Source organism: Convolutriloba macropyga, chromosome 10, assembly GCF_964194025.1.
Source record: "Convolutriloba macropyga chromosome 10, txConMacr16.3, whole genome shotgun sequence".
Lineage (NCBI taxonomy): Eukaryota > Metazoa > Xenacoelomorpha > Acoela > Convolutidae > Convolutriloba > Convolutriloba macropyga.
Genome location: NC_134477.1, coordinates 59,363,879 through 59,381,354, shown reverse-complemented (window position 1 = coordinate 59,381,354; position 17,476 = coordinate 59,363,879). Strand labels below are relative to the sequence as shown.

The 17,476-nt window shown below is 34.4% G+C and overlaps 2 protein-coding genes across 2 annotated transcripts in view; one reads left to right on the top strand and one right to left on the bottom strand.

Annotated features, from left to right (window-relative positions):
- Positions 1-17,476, bottom strand: part of LOC142348236 (uncharacterized) — a 223,240-nt gene that overhangs the window by 75,787 nt on the left and 129,977 nt on the right. The gene's annotated exons all lie outside the window — the stretch shown is intronic.
- Positions 1-17,476, top strand: part of LOC142348773 (uncharacterized) — a 34,805-nt gene that overhangs the window by 9,513 nt on the left and 7,816 nt on the right. The window contains exons 5-8 of the mRNA XM_075400270.1: positions 248-306; positions 5,793-5,898; positions 13,673-13,887; positions 15,633-15,779. Coding sequence (XP_075256385.1) covers positions 248-306; positions 5,793-5,898; positions 13,673-13,887; positions 15,633-15,779 — 527 coding nt within the window. The remainder of the gene's footprint in view (positions 1-247; positions 307-5,792; positions 5,899-13,672; positions 13,888-15,632; positions 15,780-17,476) is intronic.

Here is a 17,476-nt window from a genome sequence, read left to right as displayed (position 1 = left end):
GTCATTTAGTAACTTTCAGCGCGACCTCAGGGCTTTCTTTGCAAAGGTATTAGAATTTTCTTGGAGCCAAAAGTCAAAGCTAAATTAAACGTTTCATCTATTATTAGCAGGAAAAATATCCCAAATGTTAATTTTTCGTTGTTTTGAGTATGAACTCGAAGATCTATAAACTGACAATCAGGTCATTGGAAAACAGGAAAACAGTTAGCTTATTAAAAAACTATTTAAACATTCCGTCCATTTTCAGAGACCAAAGAGTGGAGCAATGCCGCTACAAGACAAACAGAAGCCGCAACATTAGCTCAGGTTCGAAATCCTTTTTTCCCAAATTATTAATTTTCCCAAGTAAATCTAAACTAACTGCGGTTATAGAAAATTTGAGGCAAGATGAATACTTTTCCTTGTTAATCTGAATAAAAACAGAAAATTGTGTCCGCTAGATTTTATCATTTGTATGAACTAAGCTTCTTGAAACAGTCCCAATTTCTGTGTGACATTGCACACTTTCAAAAATTCGAAAATAGTTGACCTTCATTGCATAATGATTGTCCAAAAACATTAAATGAACCAACTTCATGTTGAAAAATTACACAATTTGTAGTTGTTCTTCTAACAAAAAAATGTTAAAAATGAATTTCAGGGTACAGAAAAATTACGTTTTGTTGCGTGATAGCCGAGAGGTAAGATGTGTGATTCACACGCCAAGGATTGAGATATCAATCCCCTACCTCCGTGAAGTTGTCTGTGTGAGGATGAGCTCTTACTTAATCATAGCTTCAGGTTGACCATAGCCTGACCAATGTTGGCAACATTAATGGTACCACGTGAAAGTTTCAGACGCAAAAAAAGTGGCTATGGTCACCAAAAAAAGAGCAATGCTGCTCATAAAAAGAACAGTCTAAACTGTGGGTAGTAATAAGAAAAGGGCAGCTGAGAATAGGCCGAAGTCGCCTAATGCTGTTCCGCTACAATTACGTAGGAAGCAAAACTATTTTTATTATTAAATTTTGCGTTTCTGGATCACGTCAGATATCTTTATTCCTTTTTGTAAATTTCAACTCAGATATCTTCGCTCTTTTTTGTAAATTTCAAACACCAGTCCATGGATTCAATTATTTGTGTTTCGTGTTTTTGTGACTCTACCAAAATATCATAATATTGTTCGATCAAAATTAATCATAAAAAAAATTGGGTTACTTTTTTGGTAACCCAATTATATTTTAGGCCGTTAGGTTGAATTCATTTTTTTACCCATTCTGCGTAAAGAACTATTTGTTGTCAACACGAATTTGTTTGATTTAACTTTTTTAGGTCATTCAGTATGTAATGAAGATCAAATACATCCAAATATTTCAATTTCTCGTACCGAGCTGAAAAACTAAAAAAAAAAACGACGTAAAAAGTTAATTTTCAGAAATTTCTTGACAACAGATTTTGCGTCAAAAGACACATTTTTAATTTTTAAATTTCATATCAAAGTCTTTGGGTTTGATGTTGGTTGATAGATCATGTAAATAATGCAAAATTCAGATAAAACTCAAAAACTGAGACCGTACTGCACGATACTTGCGGTGTTAAAACCTACCTTAAAAGCCAACTGTCCAAATCATTAAAAAACGCAACACGACATAGGTATGACCAATAAACCAGTGAAGAATACGAAAACTTTGTTGTGCTGGCTAAGAAGAATAATTTTCATGATTTTATCATTCATTCACACAATTTTACAATTAAAAAACAAAATGCATTATAATATCTTTAGAAAAAAGAAGAAGCACAATTCATTCAGTATGATTTTTAACTTAAAAAATCTCCTAAATCCGAGTTTCCCTGTATAAAGTTTTTCATTATACTCTTACACGCTTTTTCCTCAAGATACGAAACTGACTATTGGGGTCCCATATTCCCTGTTTTTTCAAACATTTTAAAAACTTTAAATATTGTTATTCAACTGACAAATTCATATTTTGCTTTTGACAGCCTTAGAGAAAGGACTTTTAGTGTCTGTTGCATATTGTAGTCGTTGCATCTTGATTAGTTAATTCACGGACACTGAAAAAATTTTTGTATAAAGAAAAATGGTTGCAAGTTATTTTTAGATCCGCAAACAAGGAGACTATAAGAGATTTGAAATTCAGTTGTGGATCCATATTAACTTCTGAATATTTGTTCACATCAGTAAATCTGACTTCAGAATTATCAAACCGTTTGATTTGATTCTTAACAAAATATTTTTCTTTTACTGAATTAAAGCAAAACAGTTTTTTCTGTGTTTAGACTCAGCCTGTTGTAACGAAACCATTCAATCAACATTGCAAGAGTATGCTTAATCTTAATCGTATCATCATTTTTGTTAGCGAAAATTAGTGTTGCACCCTCTGCCTCCGTAATCGAAAAGTCTTTGTTTCCAACCCAAAGTGGTAAATCTTTTATGTATAGATGAAAAGTACTGAGCCTAGTATTGAACTCAGATGTACACCCATTTGAGTATCCGTTGATATGGATCTCTTAGTTCCCAAATGCACATATTTTTTGCCTTTTTGAAGATAACTCTCGTGTAATGATAATGCTATACCACGGAAAGAAAAATTTTTCAAATTTTTAACAATAGGTCATAACCTACTGTGTCCAAAGCTTTCCGCACATCCAGGAACAATCCCAAAACTTTCATATTCGAATCAAGTAGTCGTCTGATTCTTTCAACAATATTTGTTAATACCTGAATTGTTGACTTTTTTTTGTCCCAAAATCAAACTGTTGCTCTTATTTGATTAGTTGTAAGTAGTAATTCCATAATACGTTTATGGAGAATTTTCTCTAATACGTTACTTAGTGAATATAATATTGAAGGAGGCAGGAAAATGGCAGAATTCTGCCAGTCACAAGTTTTAAAAACAGGAATGATTTTTGAAAAGAATCGGATAACATCCCTCACTCATTGATCTGTTGAAAAGTGATCAAAAACAAAGACTATCGCCTTTTCATAAATGAATATATATATATGTATATATATATATATATATATATATATAGGTATACATATATATATATATATATATATATATATATATATATATATATATATATATATATATATAGTGAGAGAGAGAGAGAGAGAGAGTACAGTACCTACTTAAAGTCATGGTGAAACGTTTTCATGAGTTCTTTACATAGCATATTAAGGTAGATACTGGTCTCTTCGTGAGTCAATCAAGCATGATTCTTTTCATAAACACTTTTTGATTGGAGCATGGTTTTTCATAAATCAAGGTAAATGTTTTCTTGCGTATAATTGTTGTTACTTTCTCAATTTTTGTCTGTGGATATTTTTAGTTCAGCTGTAACAACTGATAAACTTGATAAATGTTAACTCTTTGTTTATATATATATATATATATATATATATATATATATATATATGAATATATATATATATATATATATATATATAAATATATATATATATATGTATATAAATATATATATATATATATATATATATATGTGTGTGTGTATATATGTAAAACTATATATATATATATATATATATATATATATATATATATATATATATATAGTTATATATATATATATATAAATATATATATAAATACTAATTTTGATATATATATATATATATTTCAAAAGGCTTTGCGAACAGTGGGCATTAAAATTTTTTGAAGTATCGTATACTATGTTAACGTAACAAGCAAATGTAGACTTTTAAAATTCATGTGAACTTTGTGGTTGAAGCTAAAAGAATTTAAGCATCACATTTGGTTAGATTGAATTAAAAAATTCCTTTGAAAAACTGGATTTGAGCTAAAATTGAGCAGCAAATGCTTGGGTCGGGATAAAGTCAAGATGACCACTAAAGTCGAGATAAAGTTTTTTCACGGACTATTCAAGTCAAGCACTTTTTCATGGTTTCTTTTTATGAGGCGAAATGTAAGCCTTGGATAGGTTTTGAAACACTGCGATATCAAAGCTTTATAATAAGTCTTTGCTTTTTCTCTTCACTCTATTTATCAAGTGTCTTGTATGTTTCAAAACAATAAAAATTTCCATTATCATCCCACTAAAACAAGACTTGATACACCTTGCCATGTCATGCAAGATCTTGTTAACCCTGGCAAAACTTGAATTATCTTGCCAAGATCTTGAAAGACAAACATTTCTTGGAACACATTGATAAGATCTTAACAAGATCTTATCAAGACATTTCAAGAAATTTTCTTGGCGTAACTTGATAAGATCTTGATAATTCTTGACACATAGAAAACTTTGTTTCTAAGCAACCTGGAGTGAGGTGGTGGAATTATGAACCGCGAACCCAGAGAAAAAAACAATTTTTTCACGTAATTTGGATAAATCAGAAAACAAAGCGTGTTCAGTTGTGCGTTGAATAAGGATCCCACGTTACGTGAAGAGCACTTATAATACATTCAATACCCTCATTTGCTTGTTTTGAAGTTTGCAAGCAAAAAAATTTGTGAAAAATGTTTAAATCTGCAGTCAGTTTGATTCTAATTTCTGTCCAAATTTTATCATAATCTAGAAATAGAAATGTGAATGGTTGCCGCTGGTGATAAGTTTGAGTGTTATCCCCTTAAATATAACAATGAAATTGCTTGGCTTACAACTAGTTTTCGCAGAAACAATGCCTGGAACGTAATATAGGAGACTGTGACTACAGAACAATGATTTCCCTCTGTTTTTTCACATTCAGTTTTAAAAAGACCATTTTGCTGTCGCCAAAAGCTGTCAACTTCACAAAACAATGGCTGAGACTCAATTGCTAAAGTTTAAGTAGCTTGTGTCAAGCTGTTAGATTAACTGAAAAATCCATCAGTCAGTTGCCCAACAAGTCCACTACCAAACTTTATTCGTTCTATGTCAAGAAATGTAATTCAAAGCAGTCTGAATTAAAATGGGTTAAAACAAAATTTATAAGCCCAAGACCAAAACCTGGGGGTCTTAGCAAATAATTTTTCTTTGGGTTTTAAAAAAAATCTGTAAAAAGCCCTCAAATTTTTGAGGTGTTTTAGATGTGAGATTTTTATACTTTTTTCGTCTTTCCCTGGTTTGTAATAGCAATTTGTTTAAAAACTCTTTCAGAATGTGAAAATTCAAAAAAGTTGGAATTTTCAAGAAAAAATTGTTTTCTGAAAAATTTCATGCTCGATTCTACTTTTTTTAGACATCTGGAGAATAGTAAGCTGATATCTGACTGTTAAACGATATTACCTGCGCTCATAATGTATACCAGGACGACCATTTTTATTATAAAAGATATTTTTATGGGACTTTATTGGGGGCCTTCCCGATGGTGGTCCTGTATAAGGTGTGAACTATGTACATACCGAGCTAACACCCACTTAAAAATTTGACTATACTGGAGAAAGCAGGCCCAATTGTTGGTTGATAAATTAACGGGAGCTGAATTTTCCGACAATTCTTGATAATTCTTGATAAATCTCGATAAACCGTGCTTAATATTATGATTTCGTGCTAAATTTTGTTTGAAGGTACTTTTTAATTTTTACAACTTGGTATATCTTGCCATGTCATGGTTAGTCTTTCTTGGAAATCTTGCCAAGATCTTTTTTCTTGATAGCCATGCAAAGATCATACAAGTTCCTACATATCTTGATGTTTTCTTGACATGTAACATGTCAAGATCCTGGCAAGATTTTTCATGTTTTATCATGTTTCTTATCATGGTTTCGTTTCACTGGTATGACTGTTTTATAAGCATAATTTAGTCTAACGGTAACCAAATTGTATTGCAGGATTTCTGTTGGATGACTCTGGACAGATGTCTCCCTCAAGTTCCAGACCTTCAAGATATGGCCACAACTTGGATTACTTCAAAAGAAATCGATTCCAATCACCAATGTTAGTTATTATTTATTAAAGAAACCCATCGGTGGATGATACTGTGTTCAAGTATTAGTTTAAAATGGAATAGAAAAGTTATATAATTTAACTTGGTTTTGTAATGATAACTATGATCATACTACCCGGGTCGAGGTTTGGCGGTGAAATTTCGTAAGAAATGCGATGAAATGCGGTGAAAAACAATAATTTTCACCGCGTATTTCTTACATCTTTTCACGGTGAATGTGGTGAATCGCGGTGAATTATTTATTTTCACCGCGTTCTCAGTATTCTTACAAAAAAAAACGTCCACACACGGGTTCGAACCTCTGACCTCATGCATGCCTTCAACTGCTTATTCCACTTCGCCTACTGTCACTTACTTATTTAATATTTCTTGTGAATATAAACCAGATTGAGTAAACGTTGGAAAGCAAATGCGGTGAATTTTTGTAAGAAATGCGGTGAATTTTTGTAAGAAATGCGGTGAAATGCGGTGAATTATTTTTTTCACCGCATTCACCGCTTTCACCGCATTTCTTGCAATTTGCCAGAAAAGTAAATGCGGTGAATTTTTGTAAGAAATGCGGTGAATTTTTGTAAGAAAATCGGTGAAATCAGGTGAAATATTTATTTTCACCGCATTCACCGCAATCACCGCATTTCTTTCAAAACTTCACCGCATTCACCGCATTTCTTACAAAAATTTACCCAAAAACCTCGACCCGGGTATGACCTTTCTATGATTTCCGATGAATGACAGAAAGGAAAGTCCAAAGTTTTGTTCTCTTTCATCCTACCTACCCCCCTTCTCTCAGCCTAAAACATCATGCCTTCTCAGATTGAGTTCGCAGTCTGAATAAAGTGTCCAGACCGAAGATGTAAACACGAGGGGGGGGGGGGGGGGGCGTCGTGCGTTCAAAATTATATTATCCGAAAACAACAAAAATGTACGAAAATCTGAACAAGAACGCATATAAGTCTGGAAATATACGCACGAAAGTCTAAAAATGGACGCTCTAACATTTTTTTATGTTTAAAAGTCTGGACATGAACGCAATTTTTTTTTCAGTTTTAATTTTAAAAAAGCTATTACCTATTAGATTACTTATAGCACTCTCACTCACTCAAGTGGCCAGCTTTCAAGGCGCAATACCGCTTGAGTAAAAAATAAGTAGCAAAACGCCGATGGTGAAAGAAATGCACCCAGTCTTTTGCGTTGCATTCGAAACTTTTACTTCTTGAATTATAAAAAGAAACTGCAGTCGAAAAAATCGAATAAATGCCAGAGTACATGTAATCAGTCAATTAATTTCTTGCAATGCTTTTTTTTTAATTTTTACGCAATGTTTTTTTACTGCTCTAGATAGAAGCTATAATTTTGAGGATTTACATACAAAATAAATAAATTTATGCTGAATACTAGGAAATAATTTATGTGTAGTTATTGAATTTTGTTTGAATTTGAATGAAGAAAAATCTGGACATGAACGCACGAAATAGTGAACCTCAATGCACAAAATCTGGTGAACGCACGAATGTCTGAGCCTGAACACGCAAAAGTTTGGTGAACGCGCGAAAGTCTGAACAGAACCGCACCACAAACGTCTGAACAAAAGTATTACCTTAAAATCTAGTGGACGAACAAAAATCTGAACACGAACGCACCAAATCTGGAAAAGGCGCGAAAGTCTGGTGAACGCACGAAAGTTTGAACGTGAAAGCACGAAACTCTTTACATGAACGCATGAAATCTGGTGAAGGCACGAATATTTGGTGAGCGAACGAAATTCGGGACATAAATTGCATTAATTTTTCTAGTCCCATACTTGTACTCAATCCCGCAATCTGCCTTCGAAGAGCCGGAAATAGATACTCAACGCAGCCGTCAATCTATACAATTCTTCTAATATATATATATATATATATATATATATATATATATATACATATATATATATATATATATATATATATATATATATATATATTTGAAAAATATTTATTATATGTATATATATATATATATATATATATATTAAATATATTGAATTTGCATTGTGTGTATCTTTATAGTCAATAAAAAAATTTTACCAAAACATGGTTTTCTGTTGGTGTATTAATGATAATTTGGGCTTCATGGATGAGATGTCACTTCTCTGATTTTGCTATGTTTAATGAATCTGTGATCTCTGAAAATTCAATCAGAAAAGCACTCATCTGTCAGTGAAGTGCTATGAGCTTACTCTTAAGCATTGTCCGAAACGAGTGAGCAACCTGAAATACAAGGGCACACTCGTTTAGACTAAAAAACACATCCGCGTCGACACGAACGTTTTCACTGGCGACCAATACTAAAGTTGAGATCAAAGATCAACCAAACACAACACATACACACGCACACACACGCTCGAGAAAACGCAAAAACACAAACACAGGCACACAACAAGCACACACACATACACACACACATACACCCACACACACCCACACAAACACCCACACACGCAAAAACCCACATTCAATCTGATTTTCAATATGACTCAATCACTTGTTTACCACACTTCTACGACCAATGCAAGATTGATTACATATATATTCGAGTTTTTTATGGAGCATCTTGGCGTTCAATTCTCATCTGCTGAATACATGTACTTGATTGGAAAAACTGCTTCCAAGGCTCATTCCGCGTCTTTTGTATTGATCTTTCGAACACTCTGTTGTTTGAGCAGCACTGTTAGCGTATGCTCGTACAAAGTTCGACCAACGACCTACTCTGGTGTTCATTTTGTCATTGAACCTATAACAGAGCAATTTTCCGGAAAAAGACTACAACACAGATGCGATTCCAAACTTAGTCTATAGGACTAAAATTGAGTTTGTGCATGTCAACGCGCATCATTCGCGGCAACGAATTATGAACTTCATCAAAATTGAAATTTGCAATACGCGTCAGATGATATTAAATGGACACATTTCTTTAGTGTCAAATTTGGACTATCCAAATCTTTTATGAGGATCTGGCTCCATGGTTGGTATACATGTAAAAAAAATGTATACAGTTTTTTACTATCACAAATGTGCAAAAATTGAAGCGGGGATTGCGGATTTCCCATACTGCACGGAAGAAGTTCCAGTAAATTTGGGCAATGATACGCAAATTCGTTTCATGAAACCGATTACACAGGTTGTTTATCCAACTATACGTTAACTGCTCGTGATCTCATAGCACCTTACATGTACCGCACTTCAGAAGGCATCTGGATGCACTAGGGATATGATTATTCTGTCGCTCGTCCGCCAAGTCTTTAAGTGTTTTCGGCCACTTAGATTTTAGTGATAACTTAGCTTCATTACATACCGCTGGTCTCTTTTTCTATAAAAACTTAAGGCAAGGCGCTAAAGCTCGAGTTTTAAAATACTCGCGCCGCACCATTTCGGGACGAGAATTATAACTTGGTCCCGCAGTCAACTTTCTCATCCGGTTTAATGCATTTTAACCCCAGCGTTTCTGACGAACTGGAAAATTTGGCATTATGGAAATACTTGATTGATTTGCAATCTGTTACTAGCGATGGTTGGTATTACGCCGAGAGGTGCACTGTGGTTACGCTAACAACGTTGGCACATCATGGGGTTAATTTTTTATACATTGAAACTTGTTTTTGCGCTCAGACTCCTTTCTCATGGAGTTCCTTTCTGGACAGCTTTTGGCTTCTCAACCCTATCGCGCATTTAACAAAAATGCTTCATAATAAAGACGCATCTGCGCCTGCCATTCCGGACCAACTTTTAAACGACGTTGACGACGCTCCCGACAACAGAACTGTTGTAGTTGTTTCAATTTATCCGTCAGCACAATTAACTTCTCCGCGCTATACAACAAGTATTTAAACTCCAGCTGATCCTTTGTTTTACCTAGTGTTTTGTTTTTGAAAAAGCCAATATACTAAATTTCTTTGCTTTATTTAAAATTTTCTCATCGATCATTAGCAGCTCATATGCACTTCTCTCAAATCGGAAACAGTTAACATAACGCCTGCTTCTCCAGACCCTGATATTCTTCTTGACCCGGATTTGCTATCAGCTGTTTCTTCTCCTGCATTTCGGCTGCTCAATGATATCATGGACTTGCAGTCAAATTCAGGCATAACTGGAAACGGGGCAAAGGACCAATTGCTGGTGTTCAGAGAGAATCCATCACAGCATCAAGTTCATCAGCATCAAACGGATGTCTGTTCATCTGTGTCTTCGGATGAAATGGCTGTTATCTTTTGTCCGCCATTCAAAAATATTCTAGTCGTGACGACGGTTTCGGTAACAGCAAATTCGGGTTCACAAGCCAGCCCGCAAGAAGGAGGCAATACACGCCATGCTATTGGTCCTCCGCGAAATTGCCCAATCCAGCTAATCGGTTTAGTCTTTTCACCAAATCTGCACGCAGTGTTGCGTTTTGTTGAACTTTACCATAAGGGAAAAGTTCGCATTCAGGATCTTTACAATGCAAGACGCAGACCTCTACTAGATACTCTGGATCTTGTGGCGATCCCAGTTGACATTTCCACTGGAAACCACAATCTTCGGGATCAGCTGATAAGGCTTCGACAGTCTCGTGAGGCTAATGAACGTGACCGTTATGATACCACAGATGACCTTGACAAAATAAAAGCTCACGTTTTCAAGCTCACTAACATGTTAGACGAGTCTCGGGCGGCAAGTCTTCTGCTTTTCGCAGAGGTTTTTACTTTAAAGAAAAAACAAACTAAGCGACCAAAAATTTCTAAAGTCCACAATACTGGGGCGAATACGGACACTGTGTCTGCCTCTGGGTCTTTTTCGAAAACATATCGTCATCTCAGAGGTGTTCAGAGTGAGTTTCGCTCTCTTCATTCTCAGTTACTTAGGGGAAGTCAGATTTCAAAACCGCAGAAGATAAAAAGGAAGCCTCGCTCGCGTTCTTCCAGCTCATCGTCCTCCTCCAGTTCGGAAACCGAGTAATGGGTCATGAGGACCTGTCCGTCCTTGTGCATTGTAAACCTATTTTCTATAGCAAAAAATAGCACACAATTTATTAAGCTTTTGCGTGTTTCAAGAGGTAATTGTGATTTTGCTCTGTGGGCCCTATTGCTTTGCCTATTAACAAATAATACTTTTCTGCCTTTAAACCCAGTTAGTTGAGCTCTTTCTCAACAGTTATCAGTACTACATTTATAAAGTATAATTTATTCTTTTTCAAAACTATTTTGATATCAAGGAAGACACTTTGAGGTCAGAAATAAGGTAAGATCACTTAAATATAAAGCTTAATTAATTTAGCTAAAACAAACTAAACCACGAATCCCGCTGTCGAATCGTTTAGGTCAATTTTTACAGTAACATACCGGTTTTTTATACACCAACACACCCTCATGCCCACACACCCACACACACACACAAACACAAGGACAGAAATACACACAACACACTCTCACGTTCAAACCTCGCTTTACAAGAGATTGATTAGCTTCATAAAAATAAAAACTGCCTCAACTAAAATTGGTAAAATGTCATAAATTGGCTCATTATGCACACAGAAAACCAAATTGGAATTTCAAAACTTAAAGATTAAAACTCTAAACCAGCTGCAATCTAAAATTGTTGCACAATACTATTGTGATGTGTCACTCCCTCTATAATGATGTTAAAATTAAGATTTCTTCAGCTTAACTAAATAAATTAGATGTTAGTCTGGTCATTATAGAATGTTTTTTATGAATTTTCTTCTTCAATCATGATTCAGAGCTTCAAAACGAATCAATGCTGATCAAGAATCAATGCCTCAAAACGAATTCTTGTCCCATGATATGATGCATTTCACTTTATTTTGAAAAAAATTGAAACTTTTAAAAGCGCAGCGAGTTATCACTGACATTTTATTTACTATAAGTAATTCTGTCCCATATACCCTCAGCCGCCTAAAAATTTGAAAACTTTGCAGGCTATCTAAACTTTCAATTCTCAAATTCTCAAAATATATACAAAGACAAATTTATTAGAAAAAAGAATCATAATAGGCAACCTGTTTTATTTTTAGACTCTTAGTCAGTTTTAATTAATATAATTTAATAGAGTACGTCAACAACTATTTTGCAAAGTTGAGAGGTCTATTGAAAGTTGAAAAGGGAAGCTGTTTAAGAACTGGAAGAAAAAAAGGAAAAGTGTAAAGGAAAAGTATTGGAGGAGGGGTTGGTGTGGGGTATATTAACTCATACGATTATGATAGCTATATAGTTATGAAAAATCTTATTAAACTTTATATTTATGATTACGGCAGATTAAACAATTTTGTTTGAAAGCAAAACAATGCAAAAATTTCCTCATAAAAACAACTTTTGGAAAAACAAAAACAGGAACAAGTTTTTTCTCTTCTCAAGTTCTTTTTTCTTCTTGGCGCCAATTTTTGCCCAGTTTAAAATTGAGTTGGTAGTAGATCTTCATTTTATTCAATACCGAAACGATTAAAAAGCATAATTGGAAAATTGAAGAGGCGTTTACAATTATTAAAGAGGAAACAGAGGAGAAGAACAATGTTCTTTTTCAGTTTTCTAGGAAATCCTATATTAAATTTCATAATTGGAGAAATAGCAGAATTTCGGTACTTTTGTTTTGCAAAAACTTTATCTTGTTGAACAGCTTTCATAACAGATTATAACAAAAACAGTTTTTCTTGTGAAAAAGAAGATACGAAACAAATTTAGAAGTTGTTGTTTATCTTCTTGATGCATCATCTACCTTTTGAACAACCTAACGTGCGTGCCAGCCCATTAGGGCCTCTCTGTATCAAAGTATTGGATTCTAGGGAAAAAGTTATGGTGTTTTTTATAACTTTTAATGAATTAACAAAAGGAAATATCAGAAAAACTAGATGAAAAAACTTACGTTTGTATAGTTCTCGGGCACTTTCGCTAAACTTGAAACACTAAAACTTGAATACATAATGTAGAAAATATAAAGAAAGTTGATAAGAAATGAATAAATAAAGAAATGATTTTGGCAAAAAAATGCAATACCGGCCAAATCTGGTTTTTTGAGACAAGAACAACAGGAAAAAAACTTACCCTGATAAACGGAAAATTTGTTTTCTTGACATGATAATCTGGTAATTGTTTTTTAAGCTTCCGATATATATCAAACTTCGGCCCCCCGCTGGGTTCTAGTCAACCACTAATTTCGGTCAACGTCAAATGTGAAAAAAACTAAAAGGACGCTGCTATAGTTTCTTTTTTTAAAAAAAAACTAAATTCAGGAATTTTTGGAAAATTTATTACTATCTTTTACATTTATTTTTGCGCAAATCTTTAATTTTCGTTGTTAGAAATTCCGCCTTAGTCCTAAATGTTTAATATGACTGTGCAATAACAATATTAGTTCCTTTAAGTGCTTTCAAAAATAGGAGAAATGAGAAACAATCACTTCAGGAAAGAACTAATTTTTTTTTAAATTCGCTCTCCTTTATTTCATTTCTTAATAGAGTTTACATTTGCGCCAATTAGATTGTTTCAATTCCATCTTCAGTCCCAACTAATGCACATTCTTTGGTAGTCCTTTATATGCATTTTATTTTTTTTTTGTTTACTAAATTGCTGAACAGTGCTGAAATGTTGTTACAGCTGCACCGGAATTATCACTAAATTTTTGGACCTCAGTGCATAATTCTTGCTTACTTTATCGACCAAACCTGGGCTTACCATTACGAATCGCACCTCAGCCCGAGTGTAAAGCCTTTGTCTGGATCATTCTGTCTCTTTTTCAGCCTCGTCAGGAAAAACCAAGAGTGGGGTGTCGTCTCCCCTTCCCAGTCATTTCAAAGGTCACTTTCGGAGTTGAGTTTGCCAACTAGCAACTTAAGCGCGAGCAGCGGGAGTAACTTGTTCGCCAAAAGTAGTCATTCGCCCAGAGGAGACGAGCTGGCCATGTCACTTTCCCAGATAGATTTTGGATCACCCCAGTCGGACATGGCAGGAAAGGGTTTTGGTTTTGAAAAAAAAGAGCATCGAATGATTCACTTGCAGTAACCACACAAAACAGGAATGAATATAACCACAGGGTTGTTATCGCTCTCAAAAAAGTAGAAAACTCCGAGGCGAAACCGAGTTGTGGGTTGTTAAACAGCTTCGAGATTGCGAAAACAGCCTTGTGGTAAAATTTTTAATCAACTCTCGGTGCGATTATATAGTCTGTCCCATAAAGTTGAAACAAGCGAACGTTCGAAAAACGCCAAAAACGTGCAATTGAGCATCAATGTGCTTATTTAAATGTCGATGTTTTTTCAGTAAGCCTTCATTTATCAATTTTTTCTACTTGTTTTTAATTTGAACTTTGAACTCTAACTGGCTTTTGAAACGCTCGCTGATTTCAACTTTATGGGACACGCTATAGTAAGTCCCATAAATTTGCAACGCAAGCTAACGTTCGAAAAACTCGGGTGTGCAAATGGGCAGTGCTTTGCTAGATATCTGCATGTTTCAAATTTGAACTTTGACCTTTAAAACGTTCGATAGCGTTGAAACTCTATAGGACTGACATAGAAAAGTTGCATAAATTAAGACACAGCAGGTGATTGGTCTTTTTTTCTGCCACTCTGTTCTCGACACTCTTCATATAACAACAGTGGCGAGAAAAGAAGGGCGTAAACAGATAACCGAGATAGTCTTCTAAGTATCTTGAAAGAAAAAAATCTTGTAAGAATCTTGTAGGGAAAGGTTAATCTTCTAAGAATCTTGTAAGAATCTTATAAGAATCTTCTAAGAATCGTGTAAGAATCTTGTAAGAATCTTGTAAGAATCGTGTGAGAATCTTGTAAGAATCGTGTAAGAATCTTGTAAGAATCATGAAAGAATCTTGTAAGAATCTTGTAAGAATCTTGTAAGAATCTTATAAGAATTTTCTAAGAATCGTGTGAGAATTTTGTAAGAATCTTGTAAGAATCGTGTAAGAATCTTGTAAGAATCATGAAAGAATCTTGTAAGAATCTTGTAAGAATCTTGTAAGAATCTTATAAGAATTTTCTAAGAATCGTGTGAGAATTTTGTAAGAATCTTGTAAGAATCGTGTGAGAATCTTGTAAGAATCGTGTAAGAATCTTGTAAGAATCATGAAAGAATCTTGTAAGAATCTTGTAAGAATCTTGTAAGAATCTTATAAGAATTTTCTAAGAATCGTGTGAGAATTTTGTAAGAATCTTGTAAGAATCGTGTGAGAATCTTGTAAGAATCGTGTAGGAATCTTGTAAGAATCTTGTAAGAATCTTGTAAGAATCATGTAAGAATTTTGTAAGAATCTTGTAAGAATCTTGTAAGAATTTTGTAAGATTTAACAACGTCTTGTAAGAATCTTGCAAGAACCTCGCAAGCTCTTACAAGATTAACCTCTATTTTCGACTCGAGAATCCAAAAGCATTCGCCGTGGTTTAGGATTTTTAGTACCAATCGAGCGCTAACAAGTTATTTCATCGGCAAGTTATGCAAAAGTGGACTCGCAACGAGAGTTGATTAGAATTCCTATTTTTTTCTCTTCTATAGTTTTTCATTAAATTAGAGGACACTTTGTTGCAAAAATCAGAGCAATGGAAAATTGAAAAAATGAAAAGAAATGCAGGCCAGGGTTTAACCCTCTACTTTTGAAAAAAACTTAAATTTAAGACAAAAATTTATAATTTGGCTATTTTATTTACCCTTAAAAAGCAAAACCAAAAAACATGAGTAAATTTGAAGTGATCGAGAATTTTGAGAACATGGATTTAAGTCCTGGCAGTTCTGTCCTGGACGTAGAGGACCCCTTCTCGTACTGTGAGCAACCAGAGATTACAGATCCAGACGACTCCGAACGACTTCGATTCTTTCTGGATTCTTATGGACTAGGTATGTTTAGTGGGATTTATTCTGTTTCAGCCCCCCAGTGTTTTTTGCGCCCCCAGTGACAAATTATGTTGTTATATAGCACGTTACTATGTAAAAGTATAGAACGTGCGCCTGGGGGCGTAAAATATATAAGCCCACTAAGCTGCGGGGGGGGGCAAAACAGAATAGATCCGTTTAGTGCATTACCATCCGAATGTCATTTTGCACCAATCTTTTTTACCAGGATTTAATTGTTTGTTTTTTCGATAGAATGTTACCACGTTTATATAATACAAGGAGCAACCTTAGGTTTTATAATATGTCGACTTTTTAAGGTTATACGTTTCTTGTTAGAACGTTGAGAGAGAACAACCTAATGTAAATTGTGCATAGGATAAACTTGACAAGAAGTTCTGCTTGTTCACTTTATACTTGACTAGATAAATGAAGCCTTGAAGAACAAGAAAGAACGTGAGAACGCGTTATAAGACATGTCCAAGTCTGAAAGCTTAAAACCAGTTGGTGTACATGGGTAGCACACTAGGCTTGAAAGTAGGAGATGCTGGTTCGAATCCAGTACTGATCCATTTTCACAGTTGTTCCACCAGCGTAGACCCCATAACAGTTCTTCTATTTTTTCTCTCAAGCGTATTTTATGTTTACATAATAGTGGAACTGTTTAAAACTTAAGTCTCTAAAATTTCTATAGTCACGCAGAATCAGAACATGAACGCACTTTACAGAACTAAATTTGCATCTATTCTGCCCCTTCCCCTTTGCGCTTTTTAGGCCTCCAGCCCGACTTTAAAATTTTATAATGTTATATAGAACGTTACTATGTAAAAAAAAGCACCTGCGTTTGTGGGGTCTAACATTAATTTGATCACTAAGCTAGGGGAGGGGTGAGAATACATCCTCAAATTTAAATAGCGTGCACCAATTCCCAAAAATTAATTTCATTTTAAAAATTAACACCGAAAAAGAGCCCCAAAAAAGTGACACAATATAATAAATTCAATTACGTCTATCATTATTGTAAGTAACAACAAAATTGGGTTGTTTCGCCTCAGAGTATTTTTTAATAACTCCTATTCATTACCTAATTATGTTTTTTCAAGATTCAGGCCAGAGGATTGTTAAAATGCAGGAGCTTAAAGATGTAAATAACTGCAAAATCATGAACCAAATTCTGTCGCCTCTGATTTTGTGCTTCGAATAGACTAAAGATTTTTGAACCGATTTCGCTACTCAAATTCACGGAAAAACACCTGGACACTTGACGTCAAAAACATTTGAAAACAAATTCACGTAGCTTTTTTCATGCAGAGGTTAAGACAACAACAAATTTGAGCTTTTTTTTCTTTATATTCTTTTGTGAGCGAATTAACTAGATCACGGTATGAAAGACAGTTTCAGTATTGGATCCCGATAAACAGTTGTCACACTAAAAAATAATTAGAAACTTGAGATTTAGAACGTAGAACAAATATGTATACAAATTGTAATGCAATCTTCCCTTTAATTTTGATTATACTGTTTAGTTTTAAAAAAAGACTAAGTAACGGTTTATCAAAAACGTTAATTGTAGTAAACAATATTTGTTCAAAAATCTCTTTTTCTACACAGATTAGCGCTCAGCAACCTTGGACAGCCCGTGGACGATCAGGACATCTTTGTCGTGTACCTCATTGCAGAGAAATTGTCCGCCGAAACGAGAA